Source organism: Glossina fuscipes, unplaced genomic scaffold, assembly GCF_014805625.2.
Source record: "Glossina fuscipes isolate IAEA_lab_2018 unplaced genomic scaffold, Yale_Gfus_2 0, whole genome shotgun sequence".
Classification (NCBI taxonomy): Eukaryota; Metazoa; Arthropoda; class Insecta; order Diptera; family Glossinidae; genus Glossina; species Glossina fuscipes.
Genome location: NW_023998414.1, coordinates 36,865,563 through 36,884,304, shown reverse-complemented (window position 1 = coordinate 36,884,304; position 18,742 = coordinate 36,865,563). Strand labels below are relative to the sequence as shown.

General features: G+C 32.1%; 2 protein-coding genes across 2 annotated transcripts; both read left to right on the top strand.

Moving 5' to 3' along the window:
* The first annotated feature begins 4,180 nt into the window (after positions 1-4,180).
* On the top strand, positions 4,181-7,837 carry LOC119634245 (zinc finger protein 271-like). Its single transcript, XM_038028309.1, has 2 exons — positions 4,181-5,600; positions 6,440-7,837. The coding sequence occupies exons 1-2, from the start codon at positions 4,338-4,340 to the stop codon at positions 7,697-7,699; spliced, it is 2,523 nt and encodes an 840-aa protein (XP_037884237.1). The 5' UTR covers positions 4,181-4,337; the 3' UTR covers positions 7,700-7,837.
* A 1,637-nt stretch (positions 7,838-9,474) lies between these two features.
* On the top strand, positions 9,475-12,255 carry LOC119640503 (cell cycle control protein 50A). Its single transcript, XM_038038595.1, has 7 exons — positions 9,475-9,763; positions 9,944-10,215; positions 10,285-10,477; positions 10,544-10,743; positions 10,797-10,932; positions 10,989-11,154; positions 12,106-12,255. Exons 1-7 carry the CDS (start codon positions 9,706-9,708, stop codon positions 12,149-12,151), a joined length of 1,071 nt encoding a protein of 356 aa, XP_037894523.1. The 5' UTR covers positions 9,475-9,705; the 3' UTR covers positions 12,152-12,255.
* Positions 12,256-18,742: the final 6,487 nt, after the last annotated feature.

The window sequence follows — 18,742 nt, the reverse complement described above, 5'->3', positions numbered from 1 at the left end:
GTTTTTTTTTATCTTATTTCTTATTATTTCTTATACATTTATAACAATTTAAAATTGTTTATTTATTTTCAGATTTAAATTTGGTTTTTTGAAAAATAATTTTTGGAACGATATACGATGTATTAAGCATTCATATTGCAGAGAACAAAGAATTCCAAAGATTTCCAAAAATGTAAACAATTAATATATATATATATTCTTAGATCTTTTTTTTTACGTTCAAAAAAATAAAATTTCGCTTTCGTTTTAAGCAGAGAGTTATATCCAATAATGTTCAGGAAATTTTATCTGTTCTCTTTTATGTTTATCCCCATTGCGTATTTCACTTTAAATTTCTTGCTTCATATTGTAATAAAGTATTTATTATAATTCCAGCTGACTTGGCAGCCTTCTATACTAATTGCATTTATTTATATAAAAGCACTGCTTTAAGATATATTTGCAGCAAGCAGAAAAAGAGAGGCAGAGAGCGAAGAGAGACAGCTGATTTTTGCAATTACGACGTCTGTTGTTATTGTTTTGCTTCTTTTTTTCAGCTTACTGTAACTTGCTAGCCGTTGTTATTGTTTTGTGTTAAAGAGTTTAATGTATATATGCATATATATATATATATATATATAATTTATATATGCATATATATATAAAACGTATACTTTCTGTTGCTTATTCTCCCTTCCTTCCTTAATAATTACGTGCAGAAGTAGCACATAGGAATTTAGTAGTATATAGGAATTTTTTTCCCCTAAAATTAAAATTACACTTTACATGGCTCTATTTTTTTTTTTTTTTTTCCTAACAATAATTGTACAATAATTTTGTAGACATTTATAAGTTTACTGCTTTAAAATCAGACAAAGAAATTAATACAGCAAATTTTTCACAATTTATATGATATAAAAAGCAATAATGTTACAAACACACACATCCACATACACATACACACAACAATATAATAAAGAAAATTAATTCGCCTATGAAAACCATACACCAACGATGTTGGTTTTACTACTAGTTTTGTACACTTTTCTTATAGGTTTTACTTCTCGGTTAATTTTCCATTGTTTCTTAGTTTTTATATCTCATGCGCAAACAAATTTTAACGCTAGACACGAGATGAAGTGAATTTGAAGATTGCCGATGTAATTCAATTTAATCGGTTTATATAGAGCAGACAAAATACTAACAAAAATATAAGTCTTCGCAGGAAATAAGTGCAACTCTTTTTCTCGCTTATCCCCGGGTGTTTATGATATCTAATTCTCAATATTAAAGAAAAGTGCAAGTAATACGTAATTCCGAACATGAGCCAATCGTTAGGGCAAACTTTGGAAGACAACCATTTTCGCGACCAACAACATTAGTCTTTGGACGGTCCACAATGTTTTCGGACTGTCTTTGTTGTGATAGCTGCGGAGCGTACTAATCTGTCCATAGAATAAGCTATTCATCAGAATCTATTCATCAGATGCATGGAGCAAATAAATCCGAAGTTAATTCGACATTAGGAATTATTTATTATACACATTTTCAAAGAACTTCGGATGAAAGATAAGTATTCAGTTTTCGAGTTGACGATTTATTATACACCCCCGTAGCTAAGGCATATCGACATTTGATTACCATAAACAAATTGTATCGTGTAAGCGGGAAATGTCATTTCACGATCGTATCGACGATCCATACGGGAATGATTGTAGCGTGGAAAATAGAACAGATCAGAGAATTATAGGAGATGAAAGAGTATAGATTTATAATTCGGATGATAACAGATGGGACATATTAGATAAGTTTTGCCATGAGGATAGCATCGAATCACACAAGCGTTCAACAAATTAACTATTCAGGTGTATATCTACATTTCAATCACCACCTAATAATACATTCTAATATAAGCCGGAAAGCTTATCTAGTACAAAAAGAAAAAAAAAATATCCGTAAAGTTGTTTCTATTAGGATTACAAAGGCACGTTACCAAGCATTTTGCACTAATTCTACTAATTAGAGGCGATTAAAACGTTTAACTATCATCGTTAGACTTTAATAAAGTATCATATATTTGGGCTTATAGGATATAAATAGCAGTCTCGCTGCCACTAAAGTCACAAGTCATATAACGTCGTACTGTGTCAATGATTGCATAAAGCTTGTTCTCATTAACTGACTTATACCTAGTTTCAGCAGCAATAGATAACATCAATTAGTAATATCGATTCTTCTATAGTTTTATACTTGGTCCGTATAATGTTTTAGTCTCATCGGATATACATTCACATTGTTGACAATTGAGATCGTCTCAGTATTAACGTAGCGCACATAGTAATTATGGTCATATAAGAATCAATATTATTCTTAACTTATGTGAATTTACTTACGTACATTCGCCCGGTTTTTGTGTCATTTTGCTTTTATGCGACATGTAGATGCAAGAATGAATATAAACTACACGTCTAATAGCTTACCGTAATCCCGACGCCATAATAGGTAGCCAATCTATACATAGTTTTCCTTTCGTAAATATTTTAAGGGAAAATTTCAGCATCAGTCTCCTATATGTTGCTTTATAATAAATTTTGCCCATCCTTGTATAACTTATAACTCCTTATAATTTTTAAATGAGTACTTCTCTAACGTTTATTTTTAATTAATAAATTAAAGTAAACTAAAGTAAAATATCCGCAAACCATCAGACCATTCACGAATTAAATTCACTGAAAAATTCTACTCCGACATAATAAATATTTAACTTGGGATATATTTGTAATTTTTGACGACATATGGCACAGATCTGGAGTTATACTTTTTTTGGCTGTATTATGGTAAATGGAATCTTTCAATGTTAAAAAAGAAATAATTCTAGTTCCACAAATTATTAAAAGTTGCGGCAGACTATCATTAAAGCGAATGTTCGTAGGTTAAGGTCAAGTTAATCATTTGAATGCTGTTTTACAGATAGATGGATCGGGTAAATATACATTGGGATATTCGTGTAACGTAAAAACAGAGCATGAGCTCATACTGATCCACAGATGGCGTAACTGCAGTTCACTAACTTATAAATTTTCTCTTTTTCGTTATCACTTGTCAAGATAACTTGTGTAGCATCGGATGCAATGGTTTTGGGCCTTCAAGATGGTAAAACTTTATAAAGAATCTACACGTTTCAATATTAGATAAACATGGAGAAGCTAAAATTACTTTGAAACGTATTTGCACTTTTATAGAGAACAAGATTTTCCAACCGTCTGCTCCTTTGTGGTTTCGGAGAATAGACTCCTCACTTGTATATGTCACTAATTTGTTCTCCCAGACTGTTCAGATTTAGTTGGGCATCTCCCAGACTATCTCATTTTAATGATCGTGCTCTGATTTCAGCAGATTTTGCGGCAATCGACAAGAAACGCTCAGTTCTTCTTGGCAACAGCGATGGATTAATTCACCTTTAAACTCTTTATTTCCACAAAAAAAAGCTCCTTGGTTTATTAATTGCGGACTCAGACGTAACATTATTTGCCTTATTTACAGGCTGATATTTAATCACACAAGATGTAATGATCATCTATTTAAAATTAATATAGCGAATAATACTTTATGAAAATGCAAGGCCTTACAATTTGGTGATCATATAATATTGCCACTTTTATTCGCTATTCCACACTTCGCAAATTGGATATATCTGGTCTGCATGACCGCAGCATTCTTGACATTTTGCGTTCTTACAATTTAGCAACTTACTTTTTTCAAATCATGTCATCAAGATATATAAGCATTTGCAACCAAATTATGAATCTACTCTCTTTTATATATTTTTTTGCTCTCGCATTTATCAGTTCTTTCATATGACACTTTATGTTCATGTCTTACACTACGAAATTTACCACTCGCTGTTCTATCCTAGATGGCAGACGAATAATATGCATATTTTAATAAAATTTAAAGAAATAACGTAGCGGACGTATAATACGCAAAATTAGCAAAACGTTAATCAATTATAGCTTTAATTACGAAATGCAAAGAAATAATAAAAAAAATAAGTAAAAATAATAATTATATACGAAAACTGACCCTAACTAACTATTTTACTAAGGCTCAAACAAAGAACTCTGTGTTTACATTGGGCCTTTTTTTGGACATCGCAGCGAATGTTCGTTTGTTGATTTACTGAATAGAAGAAGAAGAAGAGTAATTTGAGAATGTTGCGTTTATCTATACATAGTCGTGGGAAGAGTATCCGAAGAGAACGAAAACAAAGATTTAAACTAATTTATATTAAAATATATTTAACAAACTCAATTCATATCCAAAAAGAAACTAAAGATATTTAATAAACGGAGAAAAAAATGGGAGAATTTGAAGAATTGGAGAGTAGCAAGGTGCTTTTACAAAAATGTGGAGAAATATTTTATGATACTCTGACGGTTCCAGATGTAAATGTGAGTTTTCAGTGCATTTTTTGTCAGAAAACTTTTACGAAACTAGATGCGTTCCTAGAGCATTTTCAAAGCAACCATTGCAAAGTGTCCACCCCTCTAGAAGAGTTTTCTTTGTTGAGTGATTTTGAAGATGTTGAAGAAGAGAAAGAAATTTTGCTTACAGAAGAAGAGGATGTCAATTTAGCAGATAAAGATGAAGATTCGATTTCCCAAATAGAATTCATCCTGGAAAATGCTGAAGGAGAGATGATTAGTGATCATGACTCCAATGTACTATTACCAGATAATAATGAGAAAACTGTTGCCCATTCTAAGCCACAGGCTGAAAATAGTAAACGTGGGGAGCACAATTGCCCCCATTGCTGTAAAGTATTTAAAAGAAGTTGGGATTTGAAGCAACATTTGCACATACACGATGGACTGAAACCTTATAAATGTGAGCACTGCCCAGCTTCATTTGCTTGGAAATCGGGTCTTAGAGTTCACGAGAAGCGTCACAAAGGTGAAAAACCATTTATATGGCGTAAACGTGGGGAACACAATTGTCCTCAATGTTCTAAAGTATTCAAGAAAGCTTGGGATTTAAAAGAACATTTACATATACACGATGGGCTGAAGCCGTATAAATGCGAACACTGCTCGGTTTCCTTCGCTTGCAAATCAAATCTTAGAGCTCATGAGAAGCGCCATGATGGTGAGAGACCCTTCATGTGCCAGTTTTGTACAAATACTTTTCTCTCCGCCAAGCAAAGAAGATTGCATGAACGTAGTCATACCGGCGAGCGACCTTTTGTTTGTGAATTCTGTGGTAAAAGTTTTTCTTCCTCGTCGGGCTTACAGAGCCATCGTAGTAGTCAGCATTTAAAGGAACGCAATTTTATCTGTGGCAAATGTGATAAACGCTTTAACAGACGTAGTCAATTAAGATTACATCAAGCAAACATGCACACGGAAAAGCCGCGCACTCATGTTTGCACGATCTGTAAAGCGGCTTTTAAAGATATCTGTGTTTTAAAATGTCACCTTACTATTCACAAAGAAAAAACTTATCAATGTTTAGAGTGCGGCAAAAAGTTTGCCAATAATTCCGGTTTATATTCCCATCGAAAAAGACATGAAAAACAAAGAGTCAGATTATTAGCAGATATATTGGAACAAGGGGGCTTAAGATGAAACAGTTTCAAAATAAGATGTTGATCGAAAACCGAAAAGTACTTTGAAATTTTACATTGACAACTCAGCGTTACATCTTGCCTCCATGCACCATAACTTGGTAGGTAAAACCGGTGACAGATATGAAGGTCATATTTCTCTGTTTGGGGCAAGGTATTATCAAATAGTACTAAAGCATGTAATTGTAAACAATTGTATCGTTGAAGTACAATTAATTTTTAATATTTTTATGTAAACGTGGCTTTCTAGAAACCCATTAATACAGCAGAGAATTCGGCTTAAATTCTTTGGAGAAATCCTTCATCTCCAACTTGAATAGCGTATAAACAATTGCAAACCGTTTGGACTTTAGTGGTTGAATAAATGCGAAATTTAATAAAAGAAAAAATTACGGAAAGTGATTATTGCATTATTAAAACTCGAAGTTCTCTTTCTCTTACATTGGAATAATTTAAAAGTAAGATTTGAAAAATTGTTTATTAAAATTCATACATTGTTGAGAAGTGTTATATTAAGTTTTGAGTTTAAATCCAAATCTTTGTGAACTATTTGTTACCAATTTGCAAAGAATTATGGACTTCATATAAACCACATTTCCTAGTCAATTTAAACTTAATATCCAAAAAAAAGAAACAATCCTACAAAATATAAGGAAAATAAAAGGCGTACGGCATTTTGCAACGCTGAACATATGGAAATACTTTTTTCTTATTTAATTTTCAGCAAAAAACTAATTTGAGAATGAATGTATTTATGTGCGAACGGCCATGGAAGATTAAAAAAGAGAATCAAACCAAGGGTTTATGTTAAAATATATTTAACAAACGTATTAAAATATTAAAAAGTTTGAAGAATTGAAGGGTGGCGAGATGGCTTTGCAAAAATGCGGAGAAATTTTCTACGATAGTTTGATGGTTTCAGATGTAAATGTGAGTTTTCAGTGCACCTTTTGTCAGAAAGCATTTACAAAACTAGATGCGTTCCTAGAACATTTCGAAACCCAACATTACAAATCGTCCACAGCTGTAAAATTAAGCGATATAGAAGAACAGGAAAAAGCAGAAAAAATTACGTTTGCGGAGGAAGGAGATGTTAGCCAATACTTATCAGATAAAGACGAAGATTCGATTTCCCAATTGGAATCCAACTTGGAAAGTGTTGAAAGGGAAATGATTAGTGATCATGACTCCAAAGTAATATTGCCAGATAAAAATGAGAAAACTAGTGTACATTCTAAACTGTCGTTTGAAAATCGCCAACGTCAAGAGCACATTTGTCCCCATTGCTCTAAAGTGTTTAAAAGAACCTGGAATTTAAAGCAGCATTTGCCCATACATGATGCCATGAAGCCTTATAAATGCGAGCACTGCCCAGCATCCTTTGTATGGAAATCAGGCCTTAAAGTTCACGAGAAGCGTCATAAGGGTGAAATACCATTCATATGGCGTAAACGTGGCGAACACAATTGTCCTCAATGTTCTAAAGTATTCAAGAAAGCTTGGGATTTAAAAGAACATTTACATATACACAATGGACTGAAGCCGTATAAATGCAGACATTGCTCGGCGTCGTTTGCCTGCAAATCGAATCTTAGAGCTCATGAGAAGCGCCATGATGGCGAAAGACCATTCGTGTGCCAGTTTTGTTCAAATAGTTTTTCCTCCGCCAAGCAACAAAGATGTCATGAACGCAGTCATACCGGCGAGCGACCTTTTATTTGTGAGTTTTGTGGCAAAAGTTTTCCTTTCTCGTCGGGCTTACTAAGTCATCGCAGTAGCCAGCATTTAAAAGAGCGAAATTTTATATGTGGGAAATGCGACAAAAGTTTTAATAGACCAAGTCAGTTAAGATTACATCAAGCAAACATGCACACAGAGAAGCCGCGCACTCATGTTTGCACTATCTGTAAAGCAGCTTTCAAAGATATATATGTTTTAAAAGGTCATCTTACTATTCACAAGGAGAAAACATATCAGTGCTTAGAGTGTGGAAAAAAGTTTGCCAATAATTCAGGTTTATATTCGCATCGAAAAAGACATGAAAAACAAAGAGACAGATTATTAGCAGATATATTGGAGCCAGGAAGCTTAAAATGAAATAGTTTGGACGATTAATAAAATTAGAAGCTCCACTGAGTTTGATTTATTTAAAAATAAAGTGTGGATAGAAAACCGAGAAGGCACTTTGAAATTCTACGCTTGTAATGAGGAACGTTGCACTTTGTTACTAGCGATTATAATCTCTTTTATAACAATTTATAAGTACAATGTATATAATTATAAGTATGCGAAGATAAATTCGAATTTGACTAGCGAAGACACCTACCACATCTGCTAACATAGCTCTGTAACGCCTTAACAGAGCTCTATTCAATAATTAAAATTAAAGTATAGTTGGATTTGAAAGCCTACTATGTCCATATTAAAAACAGTAAAGTATTTTTGTGGACTTTTCATGAATCTACATGAAAATACCTTTCGAGCACACTAAACAAATTCAAATTCTGCTTATGGGAACCAATTTTTTGAAATTTGATATGTTAGCGAATAATAGGTATGGAAGAACATTCAAATTTGACACTCTGGTGCGGCGAAACAAGAAAATGTCACCTATATTCACCTATATTAAGTGAATCTATATAAAAGTACCCATCGAATGAGCAAAGAAAGTTAAAACTTTTCTTTCGGAAATTAGTTTTAACGGTTTTTTGAAATTTGATATGAATTTGAGACTCTGGTGCGGCCAAATTAGGAAATGTGACATCTACCTCTATCACATGAATCTAGCGGTAGACGTGTATTCTTCTATTTCTATTTCTAAGAGTTTTCAGGAATTTTAAAATTAATGATTGAAGAAGAACTAATAATGTGTTCAAAAAGCAAGATACATATTGAAGTCGATTTAAGCGGATATATCGAATATCGGAAATTTTTCTCTTTTCTGAATTGGTAGCACTATGGCAGACACCTGTGTCCAAGTTTAAATCGTAAAAGGCGTTAATCTTCAATGATCTTACACGGCATTGGCTCTTCGATACCATTTTTTTAAAAATTCAACCCGTATCGTAACCCTTTTTAACTCCATATGACTTCTGCGTGTTTCCTGAACTCGAAAGGTCGCTCCGGAGGTACTTTTTCAACGCGATTGGAGATATACATGCTGAATAGAAGAGAGCTTTCAAGATCATTCCGGTAATTGATTGTACTTCGAGGAGAGGAAAATACGTTGGTATAAGCGGATTGTATCTGAGAGAGATTACTTTAAAGACTATGAAATAGATTTGGAATAGGAAACATTAAATTGTTCTTACTTTTCGGACACAGTCAAGAGAAAGTTACCGCAATGGTCGTTATATTCCTAGGCCTAAGGGAAAAATTAATTTATAACTTTATAAAATTTTTTTATATTATTCATATTTATATACATTTATTTTATATGTATATAATTTGCAAAATTATTAAATCTATAAAATGAATATCTTAATTTCGACGTCAGACCCGAAAATATAACCGCGGCCTTATTGTGTCTTTGCCAATATTTATTGAAAGTGGCAAGCAGGATTTGAACATTAACCGTTGAAGGGGGCGAGTGGTGGTTTCTCTTTAATTCAATTATTGTTATGAATTAAATGAAAGTGTAAGCATTACTACTAGGAGGATCAGTTAGGACTAACGAAAGTGTTGGGGATACACTTTTTAGTGCCAATTGTTTTATGGTTTTGATGTAATTAGAAAAAATATTACATATTTTCCGCTATATTTTCAATTTAATTATATAAAAGTTAGCAATTTTACTTTCAATAACTGAAGCACAGAATGTAAAGAACAGACGTAGTTTATTAAAATTCGTATATAACGATTTTAAGTATTTTTTTTACAATGTTTATTATTTTCCTGAAGACTTCATTATTTATGATATTATAGTTGCCATACTAGAAATATAATAGTTCGTTTCTATCGTATTCCTAAAATGAAAAAGGTGGCAACCTGAGAAGTGTTGTGATTCACATCTCGGACAAGAAATGAAAAGGAAGTTTTCTTAATGACATTATGAGAGAGTAATTAATTAATAAAGTGAATTAAGATAAAAAGCCTTAAAGACAATGGCCTCGCAACCTGCGGATACACAGGGTTTACAACAAAAATCAAAACGCCCTTCTGGTAAGTGTTTCTTAAGCCACTGTACAATATATTTTCATAAGTTATAAATAAATTAAGTGTTCTGAAAGTTTTACTTAAGTGAGGTTGAAGGTGTTTGAGAAATCAAATAAGTTCATCGATTTTCAATTGTAAGCCTTTTTAACATTTTTTTTTTTTTTTTATTATTTTTTTTATTGTTAGATTCGGCTTTTAAGCAACAACGTCTGCCCGCCTGGCAGCCTGTTTTAACAGCTGGGACTGTTTTACCTACCTTTTTTATTATCGGTATCCTTTTTATACCAGTGGGAGTAGCTTTGCTTTATTTTTCGGATGAGGTCAGCGAGTATGTCATTGATTACACTAACTGCATAAAACAGGGAGAAAAAAATCTCACTTGCTCGAGCTATATTGCAAACCATACGGGTACATCGTGTATGTGCGAAATACCATTCACGCTTGAAAATAATTTCGTGGTATGAAGAATACTCATGCGAAACTGTACAATTAAAAAATGGCTACTATTTCATAAAAATAATTTTTAGGGCAATGTTTTCATGTACTATGGTTTAAGTAATTATTATCAAAACCATCGCCGTTATGTTAAATCACGTGATGATGATCAGTTGTTGGGTCGCTTATCAGATACACCGTCGACAGATTGTGTACCGTTTGCATACACCGATGAACAAATACCTATTGCTCCATGTGGTGCTATAGCTAATTCTCTATTCAATGGTAATTTATGATGAAAATTGAAGTGGATTAAAAAAAAAAAACCTTTCTTTCGAAAAATCTTTTCAGATACTTTAACTTTGTCAAGAGGCACTAAAAGTGTGCCTTTATTAAATACCGGTATAGCTTGGCCATCAGATAAAAAGCATAAATTTCGAAATCCTGAAGGCAATTTAACGGTAGCTTTAAAGGGATTTGCTAAACCGAAATTTTGGAGCAAAGCCTTGTATCAGTTGGATGAAAGCAATCCAACCAATAACGGATTTGAAGTAATCGAAATAAATCTCTTTAAAATATTGTTGACTGAAATTTCAACTTTTAGAATGAGGATCTAATTGTCTGGATGCGTACAGCGGCTTTGCCTAGTTTTCGCAAATTGTATCGACGCATCGATCATTCGCAAAGATCATACGAGGATGGCTTGCCAAAAGGCGAATACACGTTGCATGTTAATTATCGTATGTTCACAAAGGCCTCTTGAAGCAATGTTTTAAACTTTCTTCAATCTTTATAGAATATCCTGTCTCGGCTTTTGATGGAAATAAAAAAATGATCCTATCGACCACTTCGATTTTAGGCGGAAAAAATCCATTCCTTGGCATTGCCTACATAGTTGTTGGTTGTATTTGTCTTATCTTGGGTATAGCTTTACTTGTCATACATCTTAAATGCAGCAAAAGGTTAGTATCAATACTATATACTTGGAAATTGTTCTCGTGCATTCGAACAGTGCGCCATATTTTGTTAGACATACCGCAAATTAGCAATATGTTGCCTGGGTAACATAATATGAAACAAGGATTTTATAAACTAGGAGAACTCAAACGATTACACACTTTCAAAGTTCAAAAAATTTGCGATATAAATTTAACACCTTGATATGACGCCGGCAACAATTAACATTTTGGTCAACATGTCCAACGCATAGACATAGTCGACATTGATTTATATTTACATGTTGAGACAGTATAGATAAGATCCGTTTAAGCGAGAATCTTTACAAGATGAATATAGTGGGTTGGTCGGAAAGTCATTACTTTTTTTTTTTTTTTTTTTTACTTGATACTACAGTCGAATTTTCATTATTTCGTATTTTAACAGCCAATATAGTAAGTAAGACTTGTATAGTAGTAAGACAGTATAGTAGTAAGACTTGCTTGTTAAAAAGTTGAACTCATTCTACGCAGTAATCTTTGGTTGGTGACTTTTCAACTACGGAAAATGGAAAGCATATTTTACTTTTTTATTGTCAAGAATATAAAAATGCCGAAAAATCCGATGTGTATGAAGAAGATGTTTTGACAGAAAGCCGGTGCACAAAACCGATAATTTTGATATTGATGATCTATTATGCTCAAGAAGATCAGTTGTAGCTGATGAAGACAAAATAAAGGGATTGACTGATGCAAACCGACGCATAATCATTCGTAAGATCATTAAGAGATTATATTTATCGAATTCGACCGTTCATAATAATATATTTATCTACAATAAAAAAATACTCTTTCATTTTGAGCAGAAGAAATAGAAAAAAAAAAAAACGAAATGACTTTCCGAAAAATCGAATAGCTTTTTTTTGCTTATTTTCAATAAATATTTTCAATAAATAAAAATGTCGTTCTCTTTTGCAGTAATGCGGAAATGATTAATGTCAACCCTCGTACCCCCTATTCGTAAGCGATGATGCGTTAACTATTTTGCAGTATTGTTAGTAACCTCAAGATAATGTAATGATGAAATAATAGGCATATTGATAAAAAGTTTTGTTTTCATAATTGAAATGATTGACATTGTCTTTTATTTAGTTTATTCGTAACAACTACAGCTTAACTTTATTGGTGTAAGTTCATAAAATGTTTATTTTTTTAATAGATTTATAAGCATATTGAATAAGAATCATAAAATGTAATAAAAAGAGAAAAGAAATAATAATAATAATAAAAAAAAAAAATTTAATTTAAATGATATATATATCTTTTCTTTTACTATATATATTTATTTTTGTGATTACTGTATTCAGTTGAAGATGGTAGGTTTCAAGAGCCAACAGCGACAGGTTTTCCTAGAAAAAAAAAAAAAAAAAAACAATGCAAAAGTCGCAGTTGTTTGCCAATTACATGAAAGGCAATTGTAAAGCCCCTTCAACAGGCCCTACTTTCCGCTCTTTTGATTTTCGCGAAACTTAAGTATCTTTAGTTAAATCTCTGGTTCCGAAAATTCCAATTTTCGATTACATATTTGATTGTAGCATACTTTTGAGTATTATGCGATTTTTTATTGATTTAATTTCCGAAACTGTCTTTCTTCAAGCAATTCTCTTTGATGACTAATTATGCATCAATTTCTAATATACATTGCTATGTGAACAGAGATGTGATTATTATCATAATTATTGGATTGCATAGTCAACTGATTTTGGTCCCATCCGTTCAGATACTTTCAAGATCACCTTCGGGAAAAGACTGGTGTGTTAGTATGCGTTGCTATTTCGCGAGCAATGTGCATTTTCAATATTAATTTCAGCTTCATTTTTATAGATTGCTTATGGTTTTTCGTAATTAAAACTTTCTGTGCTCGGTAATGAAAAACCAAACTTTTCATATATATCTTGGTTTAAATTTTACGATATCTACAGTATCTTATTATGAATAACTTTCGAATTTTTTTTTTTTTTTGCGTATTTGATCCGATACGTCCTGGCGTACAATAGAGAGCAAAAGATATGATGAACTCATAATGAACACAGTTTTATTATACCTATCGCCTAAGGATGAGCTATATATTCATTTTGTCAAAACATTTGCAACACCCAGATGGAAGCTTCAAGAACCCGAGAACATATATATACTCTTGATAAGAATCAAATTCTATATCGATGTAAGCATGTCTGTCTATTCGTTTGTCTGTGTAATGTCTATGGCGAACATCCTGCTGGTCGAAGGAAATCTTAGATACCGCATAAAGTAATGATATTCTTGATTACAATCAAATTTTAAGGCGATTTAATATCTGTCTGTCTGTCCGTCTGTCTGTTTGTGTAATCTCTGCGGTAAACACTCCGTTAGTCGCAAAACTGCCGGAAGCGGCTTAAAATTTGACAGAAAGATTGGAAATTCTTGTCCATAGGTTGTTATTGAAATTTGGTCAAACCTGTCACGCCCTCACATAGTTCAAAGTGATTAAATTTAAATTTTTTTCATTTTTTTTCATGTTCTTTGCTTATTGCACACAAGGTAAGCACAAGACAGAATCTTGAAAGTTCTTTTCTTCTGGATCCTGATGAGAAGCATTTTTCTTTAATTCCTTTAAAATTCCTTTGAAAGTTTATTATCGAACTTTTCTTTAGAAAATGTTCGTGATATTTAAACTGCCTATAAATATATAAATAAATTTTGTATTATCCCACCGATGTGTCATTTATGTATATGAAATGATTTAGCATGATTTTCTGAATCGATTTAGACATGTCTGTCCGTCTGTCTTATGTATTGCAATGAATTTTTGTATTCAACAATATACAGATTGCAGTTTTCATGTTTAAGCTCAACGTTGAACGCTATAGAAAATGGATAGGATCGCGCCATTTTTATGACCACTGTCCATACAAAGAACTGTTTGGACAAAATCTACGAAAAATAAATGTTTTGTTAAATATGGATGTGAAAAATTTGGATTGCATGAGGTTTTTTTTTTTTTTTTTTTTTTTTTTTTAATATCCTCCCATATAATTATTCACATAAAAAAAGCTACAGTGTAGTAATAACGTCTAACTCTTAGTATCTAATATTTATAATAAGATATTGTGCTGTTCACAAATAGAAAAATCACGATGATTATTATCATTTTCGGATTAACTGTATACTGATATTCCCCTTGCTTTTCTCTCGATATCTTACATAATAGCAAGTTTATGGTAAAATAAATTCTTGAAATACTTTTATTTGACAATATTTTCATTTGATTAGTGATACTTTTTTTCAGACAACTTCATATATTTAATGCGGGATAGAATAAATTTGGTAAATAAAGTTTTGATTTAATCTCGCAATAATATTGAAAAATTCTTCTGCCTTGAGGTTTTTTTTTAAAGATATTTTGCTCATACACAACAACTTCGCCCATGTAAGGTCGATTCGTGCACATAAGTTAAAGAATTGTTTTTTTTAAATTTCGAGTAAAGTATACTAAATTGAAGCTGTAAACATTTATTGAGCAAGCTTTGCTATACGAAGTGGAAATCCTTCATATTAAAAGCTCGCGATATTTATGACTTTTGGTATATTGCGACTACCTTTTGGCTTAAATGACATCAATTGTCGGATGTCGTATGCCTTACGTGCACTTTCACTTTTTAAGATATCATCCTCACCAGCTCATGCCCCCCTCAAATGGGACTATTGACTCTGCCATGCTTCTTTAGGCTTTCGTTGTTGTAGCAACTCCACTGCTCATCACTCGTAAGGATTTAGCCGCGCTATCCTTTGTACTACTCAGAGCAAATAAACTTTGCTACTAATTTAAACTACAGTCCTTTTAATTACAATTTCTCTTACCTAACCGAGCCGAACTAATTTGTACTTTTAATTTGAAAAAATTTGCCAATTTTATTATAATATATATATATATATATATATATATCGGTAAGAAGCGATATAAAATAATATTTTTCACAGCTTCAATTTCATAAGGGGATGGGATATAAATGTTATTAGAAAGATTAACCGTTTACACGATAGCAACATTTAATTTTTAGTAATTTCTGTTGGTACTGGTCTTTTTATGTAACAATAACTGTTAATTTTTGATTAAGCGAAGAACGATAATTTTCATCGAAATAATTGTTTTCTAATAATGTTCGTATTGAGCAAACATTTCATTACAATTATGAACAGTTATGTAGATGATGCAATTAAGGCTGTTTGACTTTTTTTTGACTTAATTAAAAAAATATATACATAAAATGTAAATTTAAAAATAAGCACTCTACACTTAAGCGAGCTTTTAACTAAATTTATTGCTCAATTATCGATTTTTCTTATTGCGCTTTCATTAACATGGTTTCTCCTCATTAATAGACAATATAAGTAAATATTTTTCTCTTCATGCTTAAAGAGGAATTAGCAAAATCTTTAGATGGCTTATGAAATCTAATTCGAGATTACTGACATACATTATATATGAAATAAAAGAAGATAAGAAACAAGACACATAATATAAATTTTTCCGTTATACCCTACATCGTATGTAACAGAAGGGTCAAAAGGCATAAAAACTTCAGATAGACTCGTCTTTTATTATTGAAAATTACATTTCGATTCGATTTAAGCTTATGTGTCTGTCTGTCCAAAATTTTTTTTCTGCTTTCAACTCACGGCTCGTAATTTTTGAGATATTTTGATGAACGAATGAAATACGAACTGTATTGGTAATGGGTCAGATCGCGGACAATTTTTTTCAATCACTTGCCATTATTTCAAGAAATTCCTTACGTAAGTAACTGTATTAAGCAAAGTGGTATAGGGTACTTAATTGTGACTCGCGATCGTTGCTATACCACTTTTACTTGTTGTTTTTCTTCTTCTTCTTCTATCTATAATCGAAATCGATCAAGACCGGGCGATCAAGCGCCCTACAGCTTTTCGCAGAATACTGTTTATCATAAAATATGAAAAATTACACCTTGTTGCCATATTAAGGCTTACTCTTTAGGTGAACGCTAACGTATATATAAAAGGAAGAGTATGAGAAACGGACATATGTAGTCTAAAATAAAATGAAAATATATATATATATATATATATAAAATCGCTAATATGAAAAAGTGGACCTTATTTTTAAGTGTAGGCTTTTTCGAGATACGAGGGGATGGTCCCGTGCATCAACTGCGACAAAAGGGTATATTAAATATGTGCGGACTTGGAATTATCCTGTCTTTTGTTTTTTCTTTTGTTTCATCATTTTTTTTGTATTTTCCCACCAAACGGATCATTATGAATGTCTATGCCTAGCTGTAACCGTGAGAAGAAAGAGACTTAGCTAGAGCTTAGTGAAATCGGTGTTTCGGCGTGTAATTGCGCATAGGTTTTGCAGTTTCACGGACTGGACAATTCTTTGATGTGTACGAAGCGGCTTAAATTGTAACAACAAACAATTTCCACAAATCGGGGAAAGTTTATCGTGGTTAAAGAACATACAGAAATTAAAAAAAGGTATAGTCAAGCGATATTCATCAATTGAAAGATAAGTCAATTTAATGAGTTTAAAGAAACCAAGCAGTTTAGCAAAATGGATCTCGAGTTGGCCGTGAACTGCAAAAAGAGTTTCTTTTTTGTTTGTTTTTTGTTTGTTTTTGTTTTTTCGGTCGATTATTTGTCGCAGTTTTCGCAAATCCTACGGAATACATATTCATTTAAGTACAATTACAGACATATCACTTGCCCTTCGTGGCAATATATAATTAAAGGTTTAACCTTGAATGTGGTTATGTCTAATACGAGCATAGTTATGTGTATATATGTAGGTACACTAACACAAGAAAAGGAAACAAATCCATAAAACTGTCCAATTATTTTGATTTCAAAACAAAGAAAGATTATGTTTTAACACGTTGATGCTATATGAACACACGTATCTCATCACCATCATCGCCACACTATAACGTAAATAGAGAGAAAGAGAGAGAAAGAGAGAGAAAGAGAAAGAGAAAGAGAGAGAGAGAGAGAGAGAGAGAGAGAGAGAGAGAGAGAGAAATAGGCGTGCGATGTAATTGGTATTGGAAACTATCTCTCTCTTTCTCTCTCTCTCTCTCTCTCTCTCTCTCTCTCTCTCTCTCTCTCTCTCTCTCTCTCTTAAAACCCCCTTCATATATTGATTTCATTGGCCTTTTCCCTTATCCCCCATTTCTTCGTTGATGGGTGGTCGAAATTGTTGGGAAATCATTTAATCTGCATCTTTTGTCGAAGAATCGCATTCGACTCAAAAACACACTAAAGCTATAGTGAAAAGGAAATATGAAAAATATGGTAATGATTAACAAAAAAAAAAATATAAAAAAAATAAAAAAAAATAAAAAAAGAAAGGATAACAACTTTATATACTCGCACATGCGCCTTAAAGAATACGTGAAATGACCTCGTGTATGACCAATATTTAGAAAACATACTCTTCGATAAGAATACATCCATCCATCCATCCATCATATGAATATACGGTTTTTATTAGTTGGTCGTGTTGGTATTGATGGCAAGCACGGGGCGAAAGAGGCAAAAAGGAAAATGTTTTGATTTCACGTAACGCGAATGCTAAGTTGTATCACAACGAACCGACAGAGCATAACAAAAGGACGACAACATTTTTTTATAAACAAACTCACATTTTTTTGCTAAACGTTTCGTTGAGTGAAAAAAAAAAGAAAAATCGTGCAAATAGTTTTAAAAGGTTAAAATACAATAATTAAAATTAGTGAAATTAATCAATTAAATGAATTAATTTGCTTCTTCATTAATATTTATATATATATATATTTACTAGTATTGCGTATGTGCATGTATGTATGTATGTATGTGTGTGTGTATGTGTATGTGTGTGTGTGTGTGTGTGTGTGTGTGTGTGTGTGTGTGTAGAAAATTAATTAAAGAAATTAAAAATTAATAATGAGAAAAAGAATATGAAATAAAAAATTCAATTCAAGCGTATAACGGTGCGTATGAGTACTGGTCTATAATATTGTTTATGCATATACATTATACATATATTTAACGTGTACAAATGTGTATAGACATAGCTGTTAGCACGTACATATATGGCGGTGTATGCATGCAAGTACGTATGTTTTTCATTCTGTTGTGTATACACATAACATAATAAATTGTTTTTTATATACATTGAATGCACAAATATGCGTACTATGTAATGTTTTTGTCGCGTTACACTATGATTACGATATCGGTCTCGTTCCGTTTATGCATTCTTATATAGTACGCATCTACCAGACTTTTATTCATTTCTCTTCCCAAATCCTGCAATATAAGCAAAAAGGTACATGAATGCTTGTGTATGTATCTATCTATCTATTTATTTATCTATGTATATATGTATGTATTTACTATGAAGTTTATATAGAACACATTATCTTTTACTTATATATATATACTATGTACGTACTACGTATACAATTGTAAATGTTTATACACAAATACATGCACACAAATATATATTCATCGGTACATTTGCACGTGACCCAGTAAAAAAGTTTGTTTTTGTTTGTTT